This window comes from Anopheles maculipalpis, chromosome 3RL (assembly GCF_943734695.1).
Source record: "Anopheles maculipalpis chromosome 3RL, idAnoMacuDA_375_x, whole genome shotgun sequence".
NCBI classification, from domain to species: domain Eukaryota; kingdom Metazoa; phylum Arthropoda; class Insecta; order Diptera; family Culicidae; genus Anopheles; species Anopheles maculipalpis.
The window spans coordinates 66,051,470-66,075,904 of NC_064872.1; the positions used below are offsets into that span (position 1 = coordinate 66,051,470).

The 24,435-nt window shown below is 42.8% G+C and overlaps 2 protein-coding genes across 2 annotated transcripts in view; one reads left to right on the forward strand and one right to left on the reverse strand.

Moving 5' to 3' along the window:
• LOC126561735 (semaphorin-2A-like) overlaps positions 1-24,435 on the reverse strand; it is a 624,320-nt gene that overhangs the window by 400,630 nt on the left and 199,255 nt on the right. The gene's annotated exons all lie outside the window — the stretch shown is intronic.
• Positions 4,511-24,435, forward strand: part of LOC126563574 (semaphorin-2A-like) — an 88,485-nt gene continuing 68,560 nt past the window's right edge. Inside the window, exon 1 of the mRNA XM_050220220.1 lies at positions 4,511-4,783. Within this exon, the coding sequence (XP_050076177.1) occupies positions 4,540-4,783 (244 nt within the window). The 5' untranslated portion in view covers positions 4,511-4,539. The remainder of the gene's footprint in view (positions 4,784-24,435) is intronic.

Sequence of the window (24,435 nt, forward strand, 5' to 3'; positions counted from 1 at the left end):
ATCTTTTTTTTTTTTTTGGCTCCTGCCCAGTTCCAGTCAGCTCGGTTCTAGCTGGAAGTGAAGTCTTTTGATGGAAGTAAACCATTTTTTGTTGTGCTCTTTTTTTCTTCAAAACGTTCTCTATGTCACTCTGAAATGTATTTTTGGGAGGTCATTTCAACTTCATAACCATAACAATAATCGTAAAAGTAAAAGCACACATAAAACGCGCCGTCTCAAACTATACCGTTTCACACCTTCACAGAAAAAGTGTGAATCTGTTTCGCTGGTGATGTCCACTTTTCCCATCCGACGGGTTTTGAAGCTGATGCTCACCTAGGCTTTAATTTTTGTTAACTTATACAAACCTGCAGGCAGATCTGAAAGTTGAGGGATTTTTCTGACCGGCTAGATATGAAGCGTTCAGCAAACTTTGCTGCAGATATTGGTGTTTGAGAAGATTTTTGTTTTCGTCAGAAAGAAGCGGCAGTTAAAGCTAGAACCTGATGTCCAGATGTCTTGGTAACTTGGTAGGATAAAGCTAGACTAAGAGGGTTATCGATTGATCTAACGCTGGGATAGTAAGAAAAAAGGGATTTGTTGTTTTATTTCTTGTCTGCAAGTCACCAACGTAGTTTTCAGGAACGATCCATGTTTCTCCCAGCAAACGTTCATCCGTGCAAAAGCAAAGCGAAGCGTAGTTTATACCAACATTCCAGCAAACGACATAGGTTTCGTTGGACTCAAAAATACTGCCAATGGCCAGCATCACTTGCCATATGCGACGAGACTTTCCAGCCGTACCAGGAACTCGTTCGCGCGTCCACCAACAAGCTGGAAGGAATAAAATTCAATAAGTCCCAATCGTAATCGAATTAGCGTTCCAATTAGCCGCCAACCTGCGGGAAATATGCTAATGAAAGAACGGACCTCCGGCTAGGTGTTCATCCCAGGGGTTTATGTGTGGGTTTGTGTATGGATGTCCGTTGCTTCTGGTAGAATACCGTCTAGCCGGACATTAGATATCCCGGTGGGGTTACCATCGTTAGCCAAACATCCAGCAAAGTGGGAAGTAATTCGCAACTCGTGAAGAAGCGGGATCCGGTTATACTGGAACATTCACAATCTTTCGTGGAAAACCAGACAGAGTCGGACCAACGGACACATTGGTGACGTGACCAGCAATTGCAGCTAGCATTGAGACCAGCACACAAACACACAGCCACCGGAACATAGTCACAACATAAAACGCACCCTCTCGCGCAAATGATCGCTGTTTCGCTGTGCCGGTGCGCCGTAAGCGGTAGCATAAATTTTTATTTACCACTTGTACGTGTCCTCTGGGTGGCGCAGAATACGATGGGCGGTTTGTGGTGTGTGATATGGCGGAATGTCCGACGGGTACGAGAATGTCCACCGAATGTCCTGCAAAGTGTTATCGCCTATTTGCCGGCACGATGCATTGATGGGTGGTTTAGGCAAGCTTAGGGGTGGTTTGTTGGAATTTTTATGATTTTTAGAGATTGAAAATGGAAAGTCACGAATGGGAAAGAAAAGGTTTTGACAGATTGGATTGTTTTTAGGAGGTCCCATGAAATTCAGGGATTTTTAGGTATATTTGATGGTTCTTGCTTGGGTGAAATGTGAAGATGAACTTGTACTTGAATATTTTAATTTAATTTTGTTTTATTTTCCATGTGATTTATAACAAAATAAAATACTTTAATAATTTTTTTTATTCATAACGGAGGGCTAGGCCGAATTTCTAAATAACTTTAATAATATAATTAAATTAAATGGAAAAATAGGAAATTTAGGGTAAATAACTGATATCGGTTATTTGCGCTTTTAAAAACGGATGATTTGTCCATTGTGTTTCAGATTGTATATTGTACCTTTTAGTTAATGGCTGTAATTTTTATTACTTTTCTTGATTCCTTAAATTTTAAACTGTTTAAAAAGGTGTTCATTGTATTCAACAAAGTTGTTTCATTTTATGAAATCATTGCTTCAATTAGAAATATAAATAAATTTAAATTTATTTTCTCATAATACTGAACGGTCCGGTATCGAAGCAGTAGCGCTTTGGACAGTAAAGGCTGGCCGAAAGAGGTTGAGTTTGTACAGCAATTGAAGAAAGTTAAAGAAGATCGTTTCTTAGTTCTTTAACGATTATTTCATAAATTATTAAATTATGAATTTAATGTACAAAAACTAACCACAAAATTCATGTGGAATAATATTTTTCATTTGAAATTTTTTAACACAATACGCACAACGGCTTCATGTAAACATAGATTTGAACCTTCTATATTCGTTATTATTATCTATAATTAAAATATGAAAAATGTTTAAAATACACTAAAAATATTCTGATTTTTGACTAAAAATATTAAAATTTCACTTCTGAGTGAAAACACTGATAACGTTAGGAAATAACTAAAAGTATCAAAACAAACCAACGACGTGTGGTTTTAATAATAAAACTGTATTCCTTTAAGAAGCGTTAGGAAGCGTTACACTGCACGAATTTCGTACCACTCCCAATTCCTATGCGCGCGCGCCCAATCCGTTCATTTGTCCTTTCCTATTTTATGGGAAAATGTTCCATAAGATTTCCCTACATTTACCCCTACGTTCATTTTACTGTTTCTTGTTCAACGCATTCACTCCAAATCAAAGCCAAAAATAACCTCCGTTAGCTGATGGCAGTACGTCGGAAAAATTTCCCACAACAAAGCGCCTGCACACGGGAAAAACGGGCAGTGAGAGCCTCACTTCGCGAGCATGAGAAAGTTTGTGAGCGTGAAAAGTTTTTCTCACCATTTTCCATCCATCTCGCATTGATTTGCCCGGTTTCCCGAATCCCTGGCACAGCGTAGGGTGGTTCATCTTTCCGAAACGAAGACCGATGTTTCTCTCCGCGTGTGTGTGTGTATGCGCGAATGTGCATGTGTATGGGCTGTATTGCAGCGACTGGAAGCATCCCACCGGCTTGAACGACCACGAAGCGGACGCAAACGTTCGCCGTACGGAGTCAGTCTGTTTGGATGCTCGGTCGGGATCGGACGTCTTTTGGGTCGGTTTGGACCAGTTTGCGAGGATAGCCTATACCGTTGGAACATCCGCTGCAAAGTACATAGTACAGAAAACGCATTATCACACACCAAAGAAGAGAAAAAATCCGTGCAAACACTCTGTGCATGTGTAAAGTTCGCGTTGCGTTGCCCGACAGCAAGAGCCTTCACTTGTAGGAAAGGAAAAGCGCTTTGTTCGTGATTTTTCGTGCTGATCACAAAACCCCCACATCATGAAGGTGTCGTATCGCTGCCCGGATTGAGCGGATTGAAGCAAGACGGTGCCCGCGTTGAAGGGCTGTTGGTCGGTAACATTCCCTTAAAACCGTACCTTACGTTTAATGGGTGTTGCGTTCAGAGTGAAGGTCGCGTAGCATCGAAGTGAATTTCATTAGACGAGGCCGTTTTTCGACAGCCGTAATTTGAGTGAAGTGTGTGTGTGTGTGCGTGTGTTGGAGTCGATGGGTACTGCTGCGAGGGTGTGTTATGGTTTTCGGTGGTATCGGTGTCGGTTGGAAGGCAGTGTAGCTGTGGTGAAGAAGCAAACGGTTTAATGCAGTCAGCATCAAGTCTCGCAACTTGAGCGATTGAACAGGCCGTGCTGAAAGAGAAGTGCGAAGCGTTAGTGAATGAATATTTCGCTGGAGCAGTGTCTTTATTTCATTTGAAAAAGCGAAAAAGGCTTGCGTACTACGCGCCTTGTCTTCAATTTTCTTCGGATGGAAGCTATAAGATCTGATTAATGGTAGAATATGAATGGGCGAGGTTCACAAATGCACGAATAAGGAGCTCTCGGAAATATATATAACAAATCACTTTAAAACGCTACATCAAGTAGTGTTTAATGCTTCCAGGACCATAGAAAGCAGCTTTGATGTACGACGCATTTGACACACGTTGTTGCAAAGCATATGGAAAGCCTAATATTGTAAACAGAGTCCCACTACAGTAGCAGCTGTCATTTTGGAAGGATTAAAACCGTGTCGTTCTCATTCGGTGATGATTAGTTTGCTCTCATTTTATAGTTGCATGCAGTTAAGCAGAATGTTTTAGGAGCAATACAACGTTCAATGCGTATCGGTGAAGTTCAAGATAGTCAACCGGAGATACATCTCCATAGTACGTGTGCATTAGTTTGTAGCGTGTAACATTCAACATGACCGTACGCGACCGTACGTCTGTGGTGGCGCGTTGGTTCGGTATTTAATTTCTCAAAACCATATTGATCGTGTTTTGCACGCGGTGGCAAAGCGGCCAATCCAAAACGGCACAAGTGAGCGGGTGTTTGCCGTGTATATTGCCGCCCAGTGTGTGTGTGTGCGGTGCAGTGCAGATCAGATAGTAGTGAAGAGTCGACATTTTAGAGGTCGACGTGAAGCGAATCAGGGGCAACAAAAAAAGCTGGCAACAGCAGCTGAGTGTTTGTGCTGCTGAAGTGTGCGCCTCGTGTGTACGGGTTGGAAATCCGAGAAACATTACCACAATGTTACCAACATCATCAAACTCATCCTTGGCAGTAGGAGCAGCAGCAGCAGCATCACTGGGACCACTGGCTCACCGACCGAGGAGAATGCTGCTGGTCACGGTGCCGACCGTGCTGCTGCTCTGGCTACTGTTCCTTCCGGGCGTAGTGCTGGGAGATTATGAAAATACATGGAACTCGTACTACGAGCAACCGTGCTGCGGTGGCACCACCAATGGGCCCTTCCATCTGCGCCATCACGGAGGTAGGTGGTTTCAATTTGCTGATTTCCGCTCGCCATCTCAACCACTGCACCGGGATTTGGTGTGCTGTGCTGTTTTATAATAATTTATACTCCATGTGAAATGATGGGCTTCTTGTTTTGTTGTTTCCTTTATTTTTTAGCTTACAGTGTTTTTTACATATGTTTTTTGGTCCTTTTCGCTTACTTCACGATGCTTCCTTCTCTCCGGGTGCCTTGTTAACCGTGTACTCGTATCAGCCTGTATACGTGTGTTACAGGCTAGGATAAAATAATGAACGAGTACACTATTAAAAGAGGGACTTTAAGATACAATAGCACCCAGAGCCTGGAACGAAAAAATAATCACAAAAAAAGAAGGAACAAAAAACGAAATACATCTCCGTAAACGGGGTGTGGCTAAATGCCGTGTTGAGGAGTTTTTCGGACCATTTAAAGCAGGGCTTGCTTTTGGGGAATTTATGCAAAAATCAAATCTCGCTCACCCACATCGCTGATGCTTCCCTTCTTCTGATGCTGAACGCAGAGCAACAGAGCTGCAGAATGCACTTGAATGCTTGGCAGCGAAGCCATGCGAGTAGCAACCCGTTCGCCGGAAGGCAATGGCCGTCGAAGGACGTGTCGAAGGCAAAATGGGTTCATTTCTATTTACAACGGGTGGAATGCGATAAAGGAACCATGTGTTTCTGTGTTTGTGTGTGCGCTTGTTTTTTTCCTCTCCTTCGATTATTTCACGTGCAATTTCCGAAGAAGCGTTTCAGTCGATTGCGATTGAAGACGGAGGGGTGTTATAAAATCGTTCGACACTTGAGACCTTCCCTAGCGTTGGAGAAACTGCGCCATGAGCTAGAGTTGGGATGGGGTGGGGTGTCTAGCGCGCTCGATAGCATGGGAAGGTGGGCATTGTTTTAAGCGAATAATATCGGCAACGAAAAAAAAGGAGTCAGAAACAAACAAAAAATGCAAAACCTCTCATTCACGCTGTCCGTCAATCAACGTAAGCGAGCACGTGCGTTGGGCCAGGGTTGCAGTATGGGTAAAGTATTCAGTTACCCGCAGGTCTTTGCTCTTGTTCTAACACTGCGGGCGGCCGCTGTAAGGGTTTGAGTTTTGGAGGGCATAAGTAGAGCAGGAAAAAAAATAACACTACCAAGAGCACGTGTGAATGTTAAGCATGCAGATGCAGCAATTGGTTGGATCGGTTTTTGCTCGTCCTTTGTTACGGGGTAGTCCATTCTGTGTAGTCGGATTTTGTCAAATAGCAAGAAAGCATCTTTGCTTTGATAGAAAAGCCATTTTGAATCATGGTGTGCGAGCGTGTGCCTGAGTAGAAACAATGGCTTCCACTTGTTAGGCCCTCCTACTGAATTTCATTGAGGATGAAATTCCAAAATGGAAAGTAATATTTTTGCGATGAATTTTATCCATAATCTTATGTATCGTGAAGGGGAAAATTTGCTTCTATTTAAAGATCGGTTTGTTAACAGCTTCAGGTGCTAAACCGCTTCATTGACAACGAAGTCTTGCTGGCCAACCAATCTATGCCATCACAATATCTCTATTTACCACTTACTCTGCCCATGTGGATGGCTTAAAAGAACTTTACAAGTTGAGGGATCATTGAACAATCTGCCCAAAAGAGCCTTTAGTGCCTGATTCAATGCACAACAGTAATCAAACTCGTAGCTGTAGCGGATGCTGCATTATTCTGTGAGGAGAACTTCTTTCCGGGCATCTTTCTGTCGATCAAAACTAAGAGGATTTTTCCACTTTTGGTTAGAGTCTATGCACTCCATACTGCAGGTCTAAAATCTTGATATTTGACTATGTGTTACAAGTGAAACCAAGAAGTTTATATCGGTCAGTTTTGCTTCAAACAATAGTTTGTTGATTCAATGTTCAATTCATATTGGTTGATTCCTAGCTAGCTGTAAATTTTTATCCATGTTTCGTCTTTCCGACCACAAGATTAGAATCGATCCAAGGTTACACTGTGTCTCGATTTCACTGAAAAAAATTTTATCAACTCAATTATCACATGTACAACTTATTGCTGATCGAAATTTAGTAGCGGATTCAAATTTTACGGATCGAAAAATTAGTAATGGCATAACTTCTAAAAGAAGAAATAGATGCACCAAGGATGTTATCTAGATTTTTTTCCCAAAGGGGCCACCATAAAACTTCTTTAAATCTTTTAATGAATTTTACCATAATTAATTCTTTTTAACAATCAACAACCTGAGGAATGGAATCCATTTTGTGCGATAATAACGGCATTTGTGCGTTTAATGAAGCTTTCTTTCTTGTTAATTTTGATGACTATTTGAACTTTAACCTTCAATTAAGGGTTACGTTTTTGATAGACAAAAGTGAAAATAAGATTACAAGAATTCTATATGGCCTACCTTAATAATGCATACAAATATTGCGGAAGTAAAGTGAAGAAATAGATGTAAAAATCCCTAAAAAATTTGAAAATCGAGTAAAATTTTGTCTGACTTTCAATATTCACCATAAGCATGCGTTCGAAACATTTAAATTTCTTTGAAACCCATCTATTTAAACTATCCTATTCAGCTTAGAAAAATTCTAACCTACTTGTGTTTGAAAATTTCAAATATTTTAGCCATTCATACCTCAAGAACGCTCAGCAATGTAAACCATGTGATATGAAACATTCCACACCGGATAATTAATTGAGCCTTCTCTTCCCTGTTGAGCATCTTCCTTTTCTGTTTCCTCGCATCACATAGCTCTGGCCAAGGAAGGGGCATATTCTCGATGTCCAATAGGATTAATAAAGGAATTCATGACGTCCAGCTTGACGTAGTGAGGTTGCAATGATGAAATCAACCTCCCGTTCTAATCACCTTGATGGATGATTTTTAAGGACTACTGTACATTCTTGCGAATGCCCGTTCGGTGCGATTCATAATTGATTCCTGAAGGAATTCGTGCATCCCGGAATCTGACTGGACCATCATTCCACCAGGCATGGATGAACGTTCCCTAGAAGCATTTGCCTCTCAACTCAACTGATTTGGATGCAAAAAAGCAGAAAATCGTTACTCCACACCGAATCTAAAGCATTCAATACAGCGGGTGAAACAAAAAAGCCCATCGAGTACTGACCGAGTCGAGCGTGTACGTTCCTTCGCCACTATTTACACAGAGTAGTACCGATCACCTGGCAAAATGCAATATCCGATTACCGGTGCTATTGACACACACACACACTGCATCGGTGCTAAATGGTACGAATGGCCTCCCATTTGTTCAGAGCCTGCCAGCCTTTCAAGCCTCCACCCAGTCCCGTTTGCAACCTCGGCTGGTTGCAACTTGAAGCAGCTATAAAACTAATTGCACCAGCTACAATGTGCAAAACGTTTTATGCCTCCACATATTCGTTTCTACCCCAGAGGGGGGTACCGTGGTACCTCCAGTGAAGTTGTCTGCACCCCTCCAGGTGTTCATCTAGCTCTATGTTGTAAAGTGAAGGTGAAAATACCCAATCGTCCCAACGGTCGGGGAGTCCCCGCTTCGTCCGCTTGACGCCCATTCAAACTAAGCGTCTTTTCCCAGAATAATGGAAAAACGACCGTTTTTCTTCGATTCAGCTTTACCCTGCGCAACATTTTGCCGCTTGTCGCCGAACACCGTACCATTAGGGACGAAGATAAGTCACTTAAAAAGGATTACGTTGGACTGCAGTCAGTAACGTCGTGTCTCTCTTCGTTCTGTTTCACACAAAAATACGAAGCGAAAAATAGAATCACCTGACTCGGACTTTTCCGGGTAAGTTACGGCACAAACCGTAGGGGAACGTGCACCAAGGTGCGGAGGGATTGGTGGTGAAATTGGAAATCAAGGGAAAATGGACAGGGAGGTTACATGCCGCATCAAGTGCAACGTGTGAAGTCCAGCTGTCCTCTGCCCAGCATGTAAGCCGCAGTGTTACGACCTGAAACCTTGCCTAGGTCGGAGGACCGCACGTCGACTTCGTCGGGACTTCGGCAAGGTTGTCTCAGGGCGACCCCAAGACTCCCCCTTGCCCATCGGCTAATGGTAGCCAATGAGGTCGGCCGGGCAAAAAACAGGTCATTTAAAACTCGGCTGCACAGAATTCGACGAGTTCTGGTGCAGGTGAAACAGCGCTCCCGGAGCTAGAAGGAAAGCGAGGTGAAATAAGACAAGTTACCGTACAGCTCCAGCTCAAAGGTTTTTCTTTTCCCCATGTATGTATGGTGGGGCCATTTCTCCGCACTGGAAGAAGACAAACGGCAAGTGAGAAATCAGTTTTGTAACGTTTAGCATTTTTCACGCAGTAAATCTAGCCGGGAATGTTCTTTCTTCCCGTGTGGGGTGTGGTTTGCGCCCGAGCTCGGGAGGTGCAGCTCATGTAAACGGCCTTTTATTTAAACGGATCACAACGGGCTGTAGTATTAAGTTTGCAGCCATTTTGCCAAAACGGAACGAAGTAGCTTAACACTATGTATGTTTCGAATAAAATCTGACAACGAATCTGATTAGCTTCCGGCAGAGCTGTTAAACTGTGTTCTGGTGGATTAAGGTACGGTATTACGTGAGTCGGTGAAGCCGTATTAATAATTTGGCCAGAGTGGATCACTGGAAAACGCTCGATAATTTGGTCTTAACCTGTTTTTAGCCTTTTATTGGGGTTAAAATAACTATAGTTTGCAACTGACTGCAACAACAACTATGAACGACCAAACAATTTTCGTTTTTAAGGCAGTGCTGAACGATATTGCTGATTATCTTGGGAGGAATGCAAACATTATTTCTCCATATGGAGTGCAAATTTTACATTCTTATTTTATAATTTACTGTTTCAATTTATACCACATCCGTTAACTTTGTGACCTTGTTCAATTTAAACACGATTTTTCTGAATTTATTCCAACAATCAATCAATAAATTAAATGAATTATTAAAGCATGAGGCTTAAAATGCACAATTTTCATTTGTTTTCCTTCTAGAGAAGGGTATCAAACTATTCCTGCTATTAATATTAGCTTCCCTTATTAATCCTGTATTAGAAAATTCCACTCCGTCAAATCCAGCACTCGAACGATCCACAATCATGCACAAACAAACATCTAGCCGGTGCGTGTATTTAGCATTCATAGCCAATCAGATCGATCATACTTCCTCTGTCCGGCTTTCAGAGCTTCATGTCGGAAATCCGATTTTATGTTTTTTGGTTTGTGCGTGCTTCTCCATCAAATCCTGAGTGGAAAAATCATATTTTGAGCTTGCACATCAACATCAGCTGCGTGAAATTACTGAGCTGAAGCGTACGAACTCAATACAATCCGACGGTTGGACCGACGGTTCATAAACTCATAAATGATTCGAGTGCAGCCCGTAGCGTAAAGCGCAAGCGATAATTCGCGGTTTGTGTTTGAAATGCTTCATTCGCAGTTCGGCTGTTCGGGATTCTGAGCTTCTGCAATGATGCATTCCGAACGATTGTTCCACGGCAGCAGCAGCAGCAGCAGTAGCAGCAGAATAATTGGTACACGTTCTATCGCTTGCTCGGACGCCCGCCAATGGAGACGCCTGGTGTCGTGTGTGACGGTGAAATGTTGATGATAGCCTTGGCTATGAACCTCAATCAATTAATCGGATGCAACGGAAAGAAACTGCACATCCGCGAGATAGAACCCGAGAGGTAAAGTCAGAATGAAAAGATAGCTGTGATTGCCGATACACTGGAACGGATTGAAACGTGACTAAAGCAGGAAGGCTCTTGCTAGATGCTTTTGAGTTGTGAAGTGAATTTCTTTGCTCGGGGCCTTGTTTTTGGGATCGTATGTTTGATGAAGGGAATAAAGGCTAGCATATGGCCATTCATTGGACTCTCGCAGTTGAAGAACGAACAAGGACAACAACTTCTTTAGTATTCCGTTTGATGTTGCCCCCTTTCATTATCAGTATCTACGGTGATAACCTCACGCGCGATTCATGCATGAGACATTACTTTGATTAGCTGCAGTTGGCCGGGGACGAGAGACGTGGCAAAGGCGAGAGATTGCAACCGGAATGTGTGATGCGATTTTTTGAATAGTTTTACGCTGTGGGTTGAAAGATTTTCTGCACAGCGCCCTAACAATGCGCTGGTACGTGCAACATAAAATTAAAATACTTCACATTCGCCGACGGCATTCCATCCGGTGACATTGCAACGGACTGCTTTAATTTTAGCCCCTTCGTTGCAGCTCCTTCATCGCTACTCAGCAGAAAAGCTGTAAAAATCCCGTCCCACACCACATGGTTCACCAAACGCCAATGGAATGCTTTGGCAGCTTTTCTTTCTATCGTGAACCGCTTTGTCTTCCCATTCCGAGAGCTTCGGGTTGTAGCTTTGGTTTCGCACGGTAAGCTTTACCACAATCGTGAGCACAGATAAATGGGTTCATTCGATTGCATGCTTGTCAGCGATGAGCTGTCCGCGTTCACAAATCGGTTTCTTTGACATCTGGATTGGATTTGAGTTCGGGACGAGATTGAATGAGCGGTTTTATTTCTTGGTTTGTGTCAGGGTTTGGGTTCGTTCAGGGATCGATTTTTGTAGTTTTGTTTTTGTTGCGTTTGATGCTTTAAACGATCGGTGGATGTGATCATTGCTGATTGAATGTTGTGAAAAGTGTATGTTTCAGCATGTTTTTGCTGTGTTCGTTCGGTAAAAGCTGAGAGAGCGCTCGGAATGATGATGATAAAAGATTCTCAAGCAAAAGGATAAAATGCTAAAGAGCTTTTTTAAAGCAAATCAAGCTAAGGTTGTTACTCATGCTAGGTTCCAATTTCTTTTAAAAAAATTACGCAATTTAAAAAAATTGCTTTCATTGATGAAACTGTTCGTTTGTATTTGTTGTTTGATTAAACTTCTTGTTTTTTCATCGTAATAAAGTGGATTTTGCATCAAACTTTTAAGGGTTATTTTCCATCATAGGGACTGGACTGTTCAGGATGACTTCAGTCTGAAAATTAGTCTTATTTTAGCCGGTTTTTGTCAAACAGTCGAGCTGTCATAAGCAGTTAAGCCGAAACCGGCCAACACATTCCAAAGCGTTAAACATTTGACGTGTCGTTGTGATCGATTGGCTGCTTAAAAAAAATTGGAACTTTTTTGGAAGAGTTTGTTTGCTGAAAATTTAATGCATGTCTAAATAACACCAACACATAATGGTTAAAAATGCAAATCAAGCAAATATAAACTTTAAATATTATTATTTTCAAAAAAAAATGTTCACATGTAACCTCGAAAAAATAGCTCAAAAATAATCAAAACAAAAAAACATTTTTCTGACATTTGTTCCAATATATATTTTGGTTTTTTGTTTTACGGCAACCGATGCTTTTGACGCCGACCAGTGCTGACCGTCAGTTTGTATGGAGAACAAGCCGCATTTAAGACTGGAAACGTCAAAACATATTTAAAAAAAAAAACTGGCTTAGGCCATCATAGACCCCATAAATGGAACCGATTTACCGTGAGAGCTTGTTATGAGTAAATTGAGAAATGCTAATTAATTGAACTGGAAGCCACTCAAACTCATCATTGCCTTCATCTGGTTCCTTAACCGCAAAAACAGCGTGATATTAATGAATTCTTCGAACTTACACAGGATGTGGTGGTATAGGAGAGTGTGTGTTTGTTGAGGTGTTGTAGTAGCCTGTTTTGGAGTGAGAAAGCTTATTCAATATTTCAAGTTATCTGTTGTAAATTTTGTTATATCTTATTCTTCAAATGCAATTAAAATTATTTAGATCGAATTATTTATTCCTTTGAGTATTTTTCCTAGTAATGAAAAAACTTCAAAACAAACAGAAAACCCACAAAATAATTCCCAACGCTCTTTCACAAAAGTTTCAAAAATTAGCATCGCCTAAATTATCGATCCGCACGCCTCGTAGCACAAAGTATTGTCCTTAAAAGTTACTTAATTTCCTTCGTAAATTTATACGTACATGCATCTTGCCTTCTTATCAGCAAAATGCATCCCTGTGAAGCCATCAAACCAATGCCGGTGTCATGGCAAGCTACCATCGGACGGCAAAACCTTGGACGAGGCTGCTCGGTGGGCCAGGGTTGAGCCCGTTGGTATTCAATTAAATTTTCAAAACTTTATTAAAGATGATCCCGTAACGACAAGATTCTCCGGTTGAGTGGAATAGTTTTGTCACCTCACCCATTAGACACCCTATCATCGGGTGCGGGTCCAGGTGGGATTGTCCGACGGCAGTGGCAACTCGTACCGGCTCAGCCCGCCTAGTCATCGTATTAATGTTGGTTCCTCGTACTGTATGCCATTGTATATGTGTATGTGTGTTTGGGTGTAGCTTTTCTCGTTTGAAGATATGATGGTAGGTTTTAAGGACGCTCAGAAACACTCACACACACACACCGAGACCATTTGAGCTTCACAAGGCTCCCGCCTTTATGGAGCAAAGATTTGTTTAGATAGGAACGAAAACTTTGTGCGACACTTGTGCTGTGAGGTGTTAGGTTGGTTAAGTTTTTCGGTAGCGTTAAAGTGTTACCCGTCGCAATAGCCCTCCGGGAGTTAAGGCTTCCCAGGTCACCAGGGTGAAGATCATCCTGTTAAGGCTTTATTTATGGTTGGGTAGCCGAGTGAGATAGAATGAGAATGGCAAATGTGAGCTCCACACAAATGGACGTGTTCGTTGTGGTGTGCTATGTGCTTTCTCCCGCATCCGAACACCCACTAATGGCGATTGAAATAATTGCAAGCCGACGGTAGATATTAATGAACGTGAGCGTACCATGGGGTTGAAGTTTACTTAAAGATCATCTTCAAAGCTATCTCTTGGTGTTATGAAAACGCAACGAAAAAAACAAGTCTGATATGCACACTTCAGAACGATACTTTAGGCTGAAAGCCATAACCTTTTCTAAAGCAAAAACAAACGAGCATGTGTGTGTGTATGTGTTTAATTAAATTTCACTCCATTTTGTGGGTAAAGCAGCAGCAGCAACAGCACCACCAGTAAGCTCGTTCTCGCAACAAATGCCCCGCAGAAGGGCTGTAAATTTGTGCGGCAAATGGCTCGGAAAATCTGCTCTCATTTGATCTTCTTTTAGCAGCGCGCTGAAGGTGTAGGAGCTGACGAGCGAGCCATATATTTCGTCTTATGCGAAAAATGCTCGAGGTTTTGCTGCACGCATGACTGCAGAGCAGAGCAGTAATTAACTTCTGATATCTTCTCCCATTTCCAGCCGAGTGGTTTACGGGTTCGGTGGGGCCAAAGGAAGCGCATCTGTTACTTTTACTTGCAGCATTTTTCTTCAAGAACGTTATCAAGTGTGCGTGTGTGTGTGTGTTTGGTTATGAAATGAAATCTGAAAGCATTCGTCTGGCTTTGCATTGGCGTTACCGTACGCTTTCTCTTCACGCACCCATATTTGCACACGATGCCGAACCGGGTCTAACGTGTCTTTAGGGAACGATGAATGCGAATCTAGAAAATTCAACCAAAGTCAAAAGTGGACTTGCGGGACAGTATGTTAAACATCTACGGTACGATAATGTAGCTTTTGGCGTGTAGCAAATAAATGGTTCCCCGGCGGACGATCGAGTGCGCTTCACGCTTCTCGGAACACGGTCTATGATTGAACACTATGTTTTCAATTTGGCAGCAATGCTTTGGCAGAATTTGTGAGAGTTTTCATTGGGAAAGTTTTCCCAAACGTGGGGAATAGGTGAACATTTGGAACATTTATGTGAACATTTTAGAACCGTGATATTCTATCTGCTTGTTAATTTGCTGATAAAGTACATTATAAAGCTATGAACTCTGTACGTTTCTAAGCAGTAGATATTCTGTATAAACCGTTTAAAAGGGCTTTTCAACCTAGATTTTTCCAACACCTTGAAAACATTTCATATATTAACGTTGGGCAGTTAAGAAAATGTTCTAAGCTCTGTTTCAAACGTCTCATTTCTTTGCTTCACAAACATTTTATGCAACAATCAGAAGGAAAAGTAAAAATGTTGCTCAGTAATCTATCAGAACAGAACATATTTTGCTCCTACACTGTAAGCTTCTTTAGGTATTATTTACTGACGTGACTACTCCACACCGTGCAACCTACACTTCGATGTGGATTATCATCTTGAAGAGCTTATGCTTTGACTGGGAGTCTTCTTCATAACAAAGTCATTGCCCGTTCCAAACAAACAGCAGTTACCACCTTTAGAAAAGTCAGGATAATTAACAACTTCCCCGCAAGTGACACGATCTTCTCACTGCCGCTTGAGGAAAACAGCCCCGTGTTCCCCCAGAAGCCAGCCAGCTGCCGGGTCATCGTTCCCAGCGCAGTCTCGGTTGTGGAGGTGGTGGCGCAGTAAAGATTAAATTAATTAGAATAATTTTCATACTCATTGTGCGTTTTTCCACCCGTCGGTCTCGGTGTGTCCCTGGGCAAAACGAATCGTACAGTTTACAGCTGAGGTTGTGGCCGCTCACCGTAACCAGGTTTCGCGCATATGTTTCCGGGCCGTAGCTTAACAAGTTACATCGTTTTTAATGTACCATTTGTACAGCGGAAGCACCACAGAGCGGTCGGTTAGTTGGATTACAAGAAAATGGATGCGGTTTTTGGTCCCTTCGAAACGAAAGCTCCGTTCGGGTAAGGGGTTGGTTTACGCTGCTGTCATCTTGCCGACGGTGGACGTTGTTTTAAGATAATTGAAGCAAGTGATAACGTCCCTTGAGCGTTCTATATTCAACACCTTGCGCACATTTGCTTGTTTAAAGCAGGCAGTGCGAGTGTATTTTTTTTTTTTGTTTTCGTATTCTACGTCACCCACCACAGCAATGGAGACGCATGGTGTTTTGTAGAAATTCAAGCGATGCACGTATACTTTGGAGACACGCACCGACAAGAAACCACAACATGACAATGTCGTCGTGTCTGACGTCTTTCTCTCACTCGCTGTGTGCGTTGGTGGTTTACTCCACTGTTTCTGTACCCCTGGTAAACTGTTCGAGCAAACCAATAGACACAGCACAGCATACGAGCATAAATCCTCTTCTGAAACAATAAATATTCATGCCGGTTTAGCATCTAATTCAATTTCGGGTTACGTGGTACCCACAGCAGGATGTGAAAGTTACCAACCTGAACGCAAAACTCCCAACACTCATGTACATGTAACAGAAGGTTTGACGGCTTTCGCACACGTTGTGCGTTGTGTGCCGTGGAAAGGAGAACGCATAGCGTCGTGCCATTAGGCGAGTGGATTTAAGGGTTTTAAGTAGAAGTGTGATATGATAAAATATGTTACTTTATGAGCTTTAATCTAGTGTTGATGTTTAAAGAAGAGAAAACAATTGTTTTCTTAATTATTGAGACAGGCGGCTTGATTGCATATTTTGTTTGTAAATATTTTTATTAAACGAGTGTTTTAGCTCGGTTTTATGCTTTGAATAAATCCAGCTTGACTTCCACGCAGATCAATTTTACTAGATAAATATTCTCAAACATACATCTTTGAATATAACCTTCCACAAGGATTATGTTATTATGTTCCACCGCTTATGGCAAGTAAAATAAGCGCAAAACGATTTGAATCACAAATGCCTACAAATTCAAGGGTGAGATGAAAACTAGTTCCTACCTTTCTCTTCGCAGCACGATCGCCATCCATACACAAAACACCCTTCAAAAGATCAACCAAGTGAAAACCACGATTTCACGCAAATGTTATGAACTATGAACACGACTATTGCGCTGATTATTCCGGTGTAGACCGTACGCGAGTGGATGTAAAACGTCCGGCTGCTGTTGCTAGTGGCACCCTTTTTCGGGTGTAAATCATCCCTCCGTTTGGCGTTCTTGTGACGCTACTGGGCAAAGGTTAATGCATGTAGCACCGTATTTAGTTTTGAACGTGCGTCAAGTTTGTAGTCCTTTCGAATGGTTATAGCGGGAGAAAATTCGCCGAAACCTCGTACGGTTGGTTGAAACGAAATTAAACAAATCGACCCTTCCGATTCTGGTCCTTTTTCTCACACCAACAACAAACCACGGCACAAATCAATGACAATGACAGAGAGGACACTTTTGGTGACTGTCCACGGTTTGCCACTTACATGGCAGGACTCGGGCAACACTCGCGCTCCCATTGTGTTGTACATACACAAATTTGAACACACAGTAGAGTGAAGGAAAATCTGTCACCAGCAGTTACGGATACGCGGTAACACTGGACGGTGGGAAAAATACACAGCCAAAAACCACTCACTGCACTCGTTTCTCATTACAGACAGAATGACAATCGAAAATGTCGGATTGGTTGGTCGGTGCGTCCGAAGTACACGGTGCGAGTGTGATTATCCGTTCTGTCGCTTTTCTATTGTGGCGCAGTGCGCCGTACGTACGACTTTAAATGGCTGGAAAGTTGAACAACAACTAATCAAAATTCAAGTGCTACACAGCACGGCGATGGTTGGACTTTGATAAACAACCAAACGAAAATTCTCTCATCATTCGGTTTTGGTGCTCATTGTTGGAAAATCACGCCCGGCAGGAAAATGTGCTTAGCATCGACAATTGAGAATGATGACACGGGAGTGAGTGGAAGGTGGATAAAAGCTCTGGACAAACTCCACCCACCATGGACGCTTTTCTTGGGAAAAGCTGCGGACAGAAAAAAAGGACACAAAACGAAAACACTGAACACTGTACAGCCCGCTAGAAAATCAAAACCAAACGAACCGAACGGAACAGCGTGAACAAATTCACGGTTGCTGCATCTGGTGACGTGACCAGGAATACTAGACCAGAGAATAGGGAGCGATAAAATTAAACCAACACTGATCGATATTTTGCCACCCTTAGCGGGCACTTTTCCGCACCTCACTCCCAAAGACCATCCCTTTCAATTCTATCGATGTTGGACAAAAAAAAAAAGGATCACTGAAGCGTAAAACGCGAACTCCATCAAGTGTGGTTGACAAAGCGAGGATGTAAAAAGGCACGGTAAGGTTGAGTTGTGTGAGAGGCTTGCTCCGCAGCAGCAGCAGCAGCAGATGACGATAGCTGAAAGGGCGAATGAAAACTTTACTCAAACCGCCTGCTTAGGACAGTTGGTCGGCACCTCGGTTCAGCTGTCTTGGGGCATCGTTTCGCGCCTTCAGCTGTCACTAATTCACTTTGACTCGCTGCGATTTTTTTTTTCTCTCCTTCTTCCTTTGCACTTACACGCACATTCGCACAGCGAACACTTAATTGTCCGGTGGCGCACTATCGGCGAACTGTACGGTTATTGCAGTGACCTTCGGCGAAAATTATGGTCAACGCCTGGAACATGCGAACAGAAGCGTGACAATGAGCCGAGACAACGGTGAAAGGATCCTTCCTGCTGAATGGATTTTCTTCCCCAGCCCGTTTTGAACCGGGGCGGAGTCTAGCTTCAGTCGTTCGTAAAGCTGGACAAATGTGCGAAAAACGGATACTTTATCCGTGCTAGAAAATGGCCAAATGGTGTCCATCCTTTAGGCGAGATGCTAATGATGTTACGTGATTTACGCTGAAAGCGAACGAGTTGAGCTGATTGAGTCGGGCAGCACATCAATCCCCGAACGGATAGTACCATCTGTGGGGAAGTGGTCGTGCGACATCTGAGCCATCTTTTACGAAGCGTACGGCGCACAGTCACTCAAACGAATCTATTTTAAAGGACGCAAGAAAACGGGCAAATTCAAAACTCCCAGCAGCGGAAGAAAAAACTTTCTTCATTTTCTGCTTCATTGACGAGACGATGTCGCTTTTGTGGAAAAGTGTGCGATAGCTTAAGGAAATGTGGTGTATTTGTATAGGTGAAAGCGAAGGTACACGAAGCGAAGTATCCTGGAATGTTTTGCAAAAATAGCGAGAGAGAGTCAGAGGGATAGCATGAAAAACACCAACGGGAAAAGAAAAACCATCAAAAATTCTGTTCGCCTTCAGATCTTCTGGACACAAGCTTGGGAAAAATCAAGGAAAAGAAAATATAAAAGCAGAAAGAGAGAGAGAGAGAGAGAGAGAGAGAGAGAGAAAGAGAGAGAGAGAGAGAGAGAGAGAGAGAAAGCAAGAAAGGGCGAATAAACTTAGACCGATGAAACTTTTCGAACGACATCATGGTCCAGGTTTTCCAAGAAATGAACGACCCTTGTATAAATAAAAAAAATGAACCAAGACTAAAACATCGTGACGAAAATACCAAAACAAAAACGACCGAAAAGCCGAATAAAAAATCAATATAAATAACTGTCGTCAAAAAAGGGACACACAGGCACAGGTGTGTGAGCCATTTTTGTCACCTTTTTTGTGTTTTTTTGGCCACACTTCACTGCCGCAATGAAGGCTCTGTGTGGGTGTGAGCAGCCAAAGAAAAGGCACATTAAACCTGCTGATGGACTCATATGGTCGCTTACACCCTCCACAGTTGAGATAGTTCGGATTGGTGAGGCAAAAACAAAAATCACACACTCACAAACGATGGAAAAAGTTTTGATCTGTCAATTTCTAACAATTTCCTGTCCAAACACACACACCTCGAGTTCCGCTCTATGCATTCTCTTGCACGTATAGTCACAAAAAAAAACCCCTCCGAACGACGACAAATGATCTCCAATCGAGGATGGAGACTGGCCCTTCTCAACTCCAGTAGATGATTGGCTTGAAATTGGTCCGAACATCATTTTCGGAAGCGGGGTTGGAAGAAGCGGTGAAGCAGAGGATGCCGTTTTGACATATTGATACCACCCGGGAAAAACCACGAGCGTGTGCACAAAAGCCGGAGTGGGGAACCACCGGGAGGACGGGACTGAAATGATTGGTTATTTATGCAAGGTGTTGACACCGGGAACATCGATCCCCGGACCGATTGTTTATCGAAAAAGTCCACCAATTGGACATGTATTATGACAAATGATTGAGACTACGGGTAAGGGTGCGTTCTTTTTGAGCGGACGGAGATGTTTGGAAGGTTGTGGAAGGTTGGGAAAGTTTTTTTTTTATGTTTGGTAGTTGCTAAGCTCGTTCTTGTTAGACACTTGAAGAAATTTATCATCTCACCAGTGGCAGTTCGGTCACCGGAGAAGATGTTGAGGGTTTTTTTTCTCTGCGTGGTAGAGTTGAAGTCTGCATTTGTCAGATTTGCGGACTGTCGATGAACGAAGATGCAGATGTTTTGCAAATGTGGATCATTTGTTTTATTTCGTTTTATCCTTTGGCAAAACTTTTTATGGGGTGATAGTTTGTGGATTTGGATGTCAGGATTCAATTATGGCTTGTAAGCATTGTGCATAAAAATCCTCTCTCGATGGTCTTTTACACGTCGTATCACAAGGAACAGCGGTAAAGGCAATTGGTCGTCACATAATAGGATTCGGTAGGTTCGAATCCTATCTGAACCGTTCCCTCGTCTGGAACGGTTCAGAACGAAGATATTCTATTACGCACTATCAACAAGTTCAGTGAGGAAATGGGGCAGACAAGTAAATGAAAATGCGGAAAAGCAAAACAGGCGTGTATTACGACCACGACACGATCGATAAAGTTTTTCTTTGAAAATTTAGAGCTACAAATACAATCATTGCATAACTTTGGGCGTTTTAATTCAAAAATATCTGTTGCTCGAATAAAACCGTATCGTAGTCGTGTTATGTACAGATTTATCCTTTAAAATCAATATGTTATGACCTGTTCTTGTACGAACTCTTGTACGAAACAACCTCTGCTGGGACAAGCATAGCTTTTTATTTGAATGATCTTTTACTAAAAAATATTTTTTCTCAGGCCACATTTCGGTGGTATTAAGCTAATGTACAGTGCAACAAACTTATGCATAATGTCATTGCCATGCACTCACATACTTCTTATCCCACCGCAATGCTGCTGTCGTTGCCAGCCGTATGTGTCTCACGCAGCACCAAACTATTCACCTTCAACCAAACTGTACGAAACGAGAAGGAAAGCATCCTGTTTTGACAACTCGGCGAGTGGCTTGGGTCGAAAAACTTTCCAACCACCCATCCAAATTCAGAGAGACAGCGGGGAAGTGCCGTCCAGTGTTTGGTACGACTACTTCCGGTTTACTTCTCCCTTTACATTCATCAATCGCACCGTTGTGCCACAAACGGGAGCTCACGTTATTGTGCCGGTTTTTACGCGTCTGTTTCCAGTCCGGTATGCATTCTTCGCTTCCACCCAAGAAGCTACATACACTCGACCAACCTTACCGACCTTCCGGCCAATCTGAAATGAATGGTAGACTTCCTGTGACTCGCTGCAGACTGCACACATGTGCAGGAAGAGGCGAAGCGAGAGAAAGAGTCTGTGTGTGTTTGAGTGAGTGGTACATTACTGCTGGAAATGCCACCGCCAGGAATGACATTTCTTTCCTACTGTCCTTTCGCTCTCCACTGGGCCTGAGCTTGAGTGGAGAATGTTTATCCTTCCGTCGGATGTTGTTGTCGTGTTTTTTCTTTTCCCCCTGTTCGGTTACATCTTCCCCAAAACCTCGGCCGCCGGTTGCACGCTTGTCTTGTCTGGTGAGTGTGTGCTTCACTACTGACTACTACTGACCACGTTCTGCCACACGTCCCCACTCCATACTGGCACCCCGGTTTTGCTCTTGATGTACTCTCCGATGGACACACTGTCGTACGATTACAGTAAGTAAACAGAGCAAAACACTTGAAAAACAATTACACCCTCCAGTCCAGCACACTCGTTGCATGGTCAGTGGCACAAAGTATGGGGATCTTTCCTTCTTTTTTCGGGAAGGGAGAGAACCCAGACCATTTGAATACTTCGGAAAACACTTTCTGGGTGCCAAACTGGGTGCCGAGTGGAAGCATAACAGTTTGAAGGATAAATTGGCTGTCAGCTGTCAATGGGTGGTCAGTGTCGGACAGTTGGGGAATGAAGCATTCCTGTACAATGTATACGGCGGAAAAAATCACCCTACACCGGACTGACCACACTTATGCCACCGCCCTTTTTACTTTAGCCCTCGGGACTTACCCTTACGGGCATGCATATTCCACTGTCCGATAGGAGCGCACTCGTCTACGTTAAACAAGCACCAAAAAGGGGCAATACGGGGTAGAGCAGCAGGAATTCGGTTGCATTCTCGTTGGCCACTTTCCATTTTCCCTGTTTTATGGGTAAGTTTTACGTTACCGTGCCCTTTCAGCAAACATGGTCTCGCTCGTAATCGGTGACATCAAGAATGTGTCGTACTTGGAAACCTATAACGTTTCGTGGAAAAGGAAATGAATCAAAAGTCCCGGTACTCGGCCGATTGGATACTGGCTTGCAGTTGAATTTCCTTGATGTCCAGACCATTTAACATTTACCATGTCTGGTAAACTTATGACCAACGGGGCGAGCCTAACATTGAACCTCCAGCGAAACCGGTTACTTACAGGGAAGAACTCTTCATGCATCCGTAATCGAATGCAAATAAATCCATTTATTACCCACCCGGTGGGTCGTTATTATTTATGGAAGATTATGTCAAGTGAATTTATACGTTCACTTCGAACTCGGTAGCCAATGTAGGCTGTGAGCTTGGGTGTCCTTGGGCCGTTTTAGCGTGTGTTTGTTTGTGTGAGTTTTTTATTAACAAGCACACTGATGGATAGAAAGTAAAAAAACCGTCTTCCAGATGGGTAGACGCAGTAATGCTTGGGATGGAAGTTAAGGAAAATAAAAACAAAGCACACCCATAAATGGAATGCAGGATCGTGCTCTAGAATAACGTACCGGACTGGACTGAACTGCCGAGGGCTGTACATATTGTTTGGAATGGGAAAATGCACATCGCAGCCACCGTTCAGTTCCCCGAAGCGCTCTCGAACGAGGGCTTGAATACGATGGTCTCTGCACCGCGACTGTTGAAGTAATTCCCGTGCTGGAATGCATTTTTGCTGTCCGTAAATAACTTCCGGTAAAATGGAAAGCGCTTCCGTTCAGCACACGTATGCCGTTTGCGATGGGCAAGTTAAGGGATTATCGGACAAGTGTTTTCCGCAGCGGTGTGGTGGAAACGTTGAGCGTAACTGGTCGTCATCCTGATCGGCTGTAACACTTAACCGGTTCTCCTTTATTGTTGATGCGAAAGATAGACGATGTGTGGAGCAGAAAGTTGGAGGTTTTGTGAGTGAACTTTCAAAAAGTAACGGTTTGATAAATTTTACGAGAGCACGATGTTATTGCTGGGAATTCTTTATAAGTGTAAACAACCACGTTGGGAAGCAATTATTGAATGTTGATGTAGTAAATTCTTTAGAAAAAAAAGCATGCTCTGCACCGAACCAACTCCGCAATTAATGGAGCTTTTTTGGTACGATCATGGCAGGACATTCATCCACACATTTTGTGGATGCTATTCTGAAGAGGACGACTTCTAAAGCGTTTCGGAATATAAATGAAGGCAACTTTTGACAGCATATCTCACTCAAATCACCACTGCTGTGTAACGAGTACCGGGAAAGGGGTGCATACGATTCGTGTGAACTAAACATCCTTAGCCGTCAGGTAGAATCCGGAAGAATGTTTGCAATCAAAACTTTAACGCCCTTCCTCACCACAAACGCGTACAGTTATTGGATATGGCTTTATGTAAGTGTACGACCGCCTGACCCCGTGTATGTGGTGAGGATATTACTACCGTATAGCGTACAGCTTTGTGTAACTTTTGTCGGACAAAGTTGCTTGGTGCAATTGCATCAAAGCCAAGTATGGAGAGTACAGTTTGGTTAGTGAAATTCTTTGGCAATTTTATACACACACATACACACGCTGTTTCCCTTCCTCAGCGTGTGACATATCAATTTTGTTGGAAGGATGAAAAACGCATCGTAAAGCACGGACGCTTTCTAGCAGTGTGCGGAGGTTTAGAGGTTGAGTAGCAATTTAGCAAGTTTAATGGCAGCCCTTTTGCAGTGGAATTGTAGCGTGAACTTATTGTGAAATTTGGCGTCAAATCATGATAAGCACTGTTGAACTTTGGAATTATTAAACTGTGGCTGGACGTGAAGGTCTTGTCCCTGGAAGGACTTTTTTGACTTGAAGAATAGGTACAAGCAGTGGCGGATTAACCAATGGGCGTAGCTGGCGGGTGCCAGGGACTTCCTTGGCTAGAGAACCTCTTTCGTCTTAGATGGGTCAATCTCTTGAAACTTTCATCCCTGTCAGAGCAGCACGAACCTCGTCTATGAAGATTTACCGTTCTCGACAACAAGCGAACAAAAAGCATGGAGGAAATGCTTTGAAAAATATGTCCATTTGGCTAATTTGGAGATTAACCAGATTCTAGTATTTTCTTTTATAACTGTCTGTTATAAATCTATAAAGAACCTGTATAATCTATGAATAATCTACAAAAAAGAAAAAAAAAATTCTTAATTTCATTTATTATCATTTTGGTTTACATTTTAAACTGAGTATGCCCGGAATAAGGCAAAGAATTAGGAGGAAATGTCTTTCCATTACGTTTAGAAAAACAAGTCCTTACAAGCGTTGTTGATATTACGGCATGCTCCGATGTGGCACGCCACGATCGGATCGAAGCATAGCGAGTTATCGCCGATTTTCCATGGGAATGCTG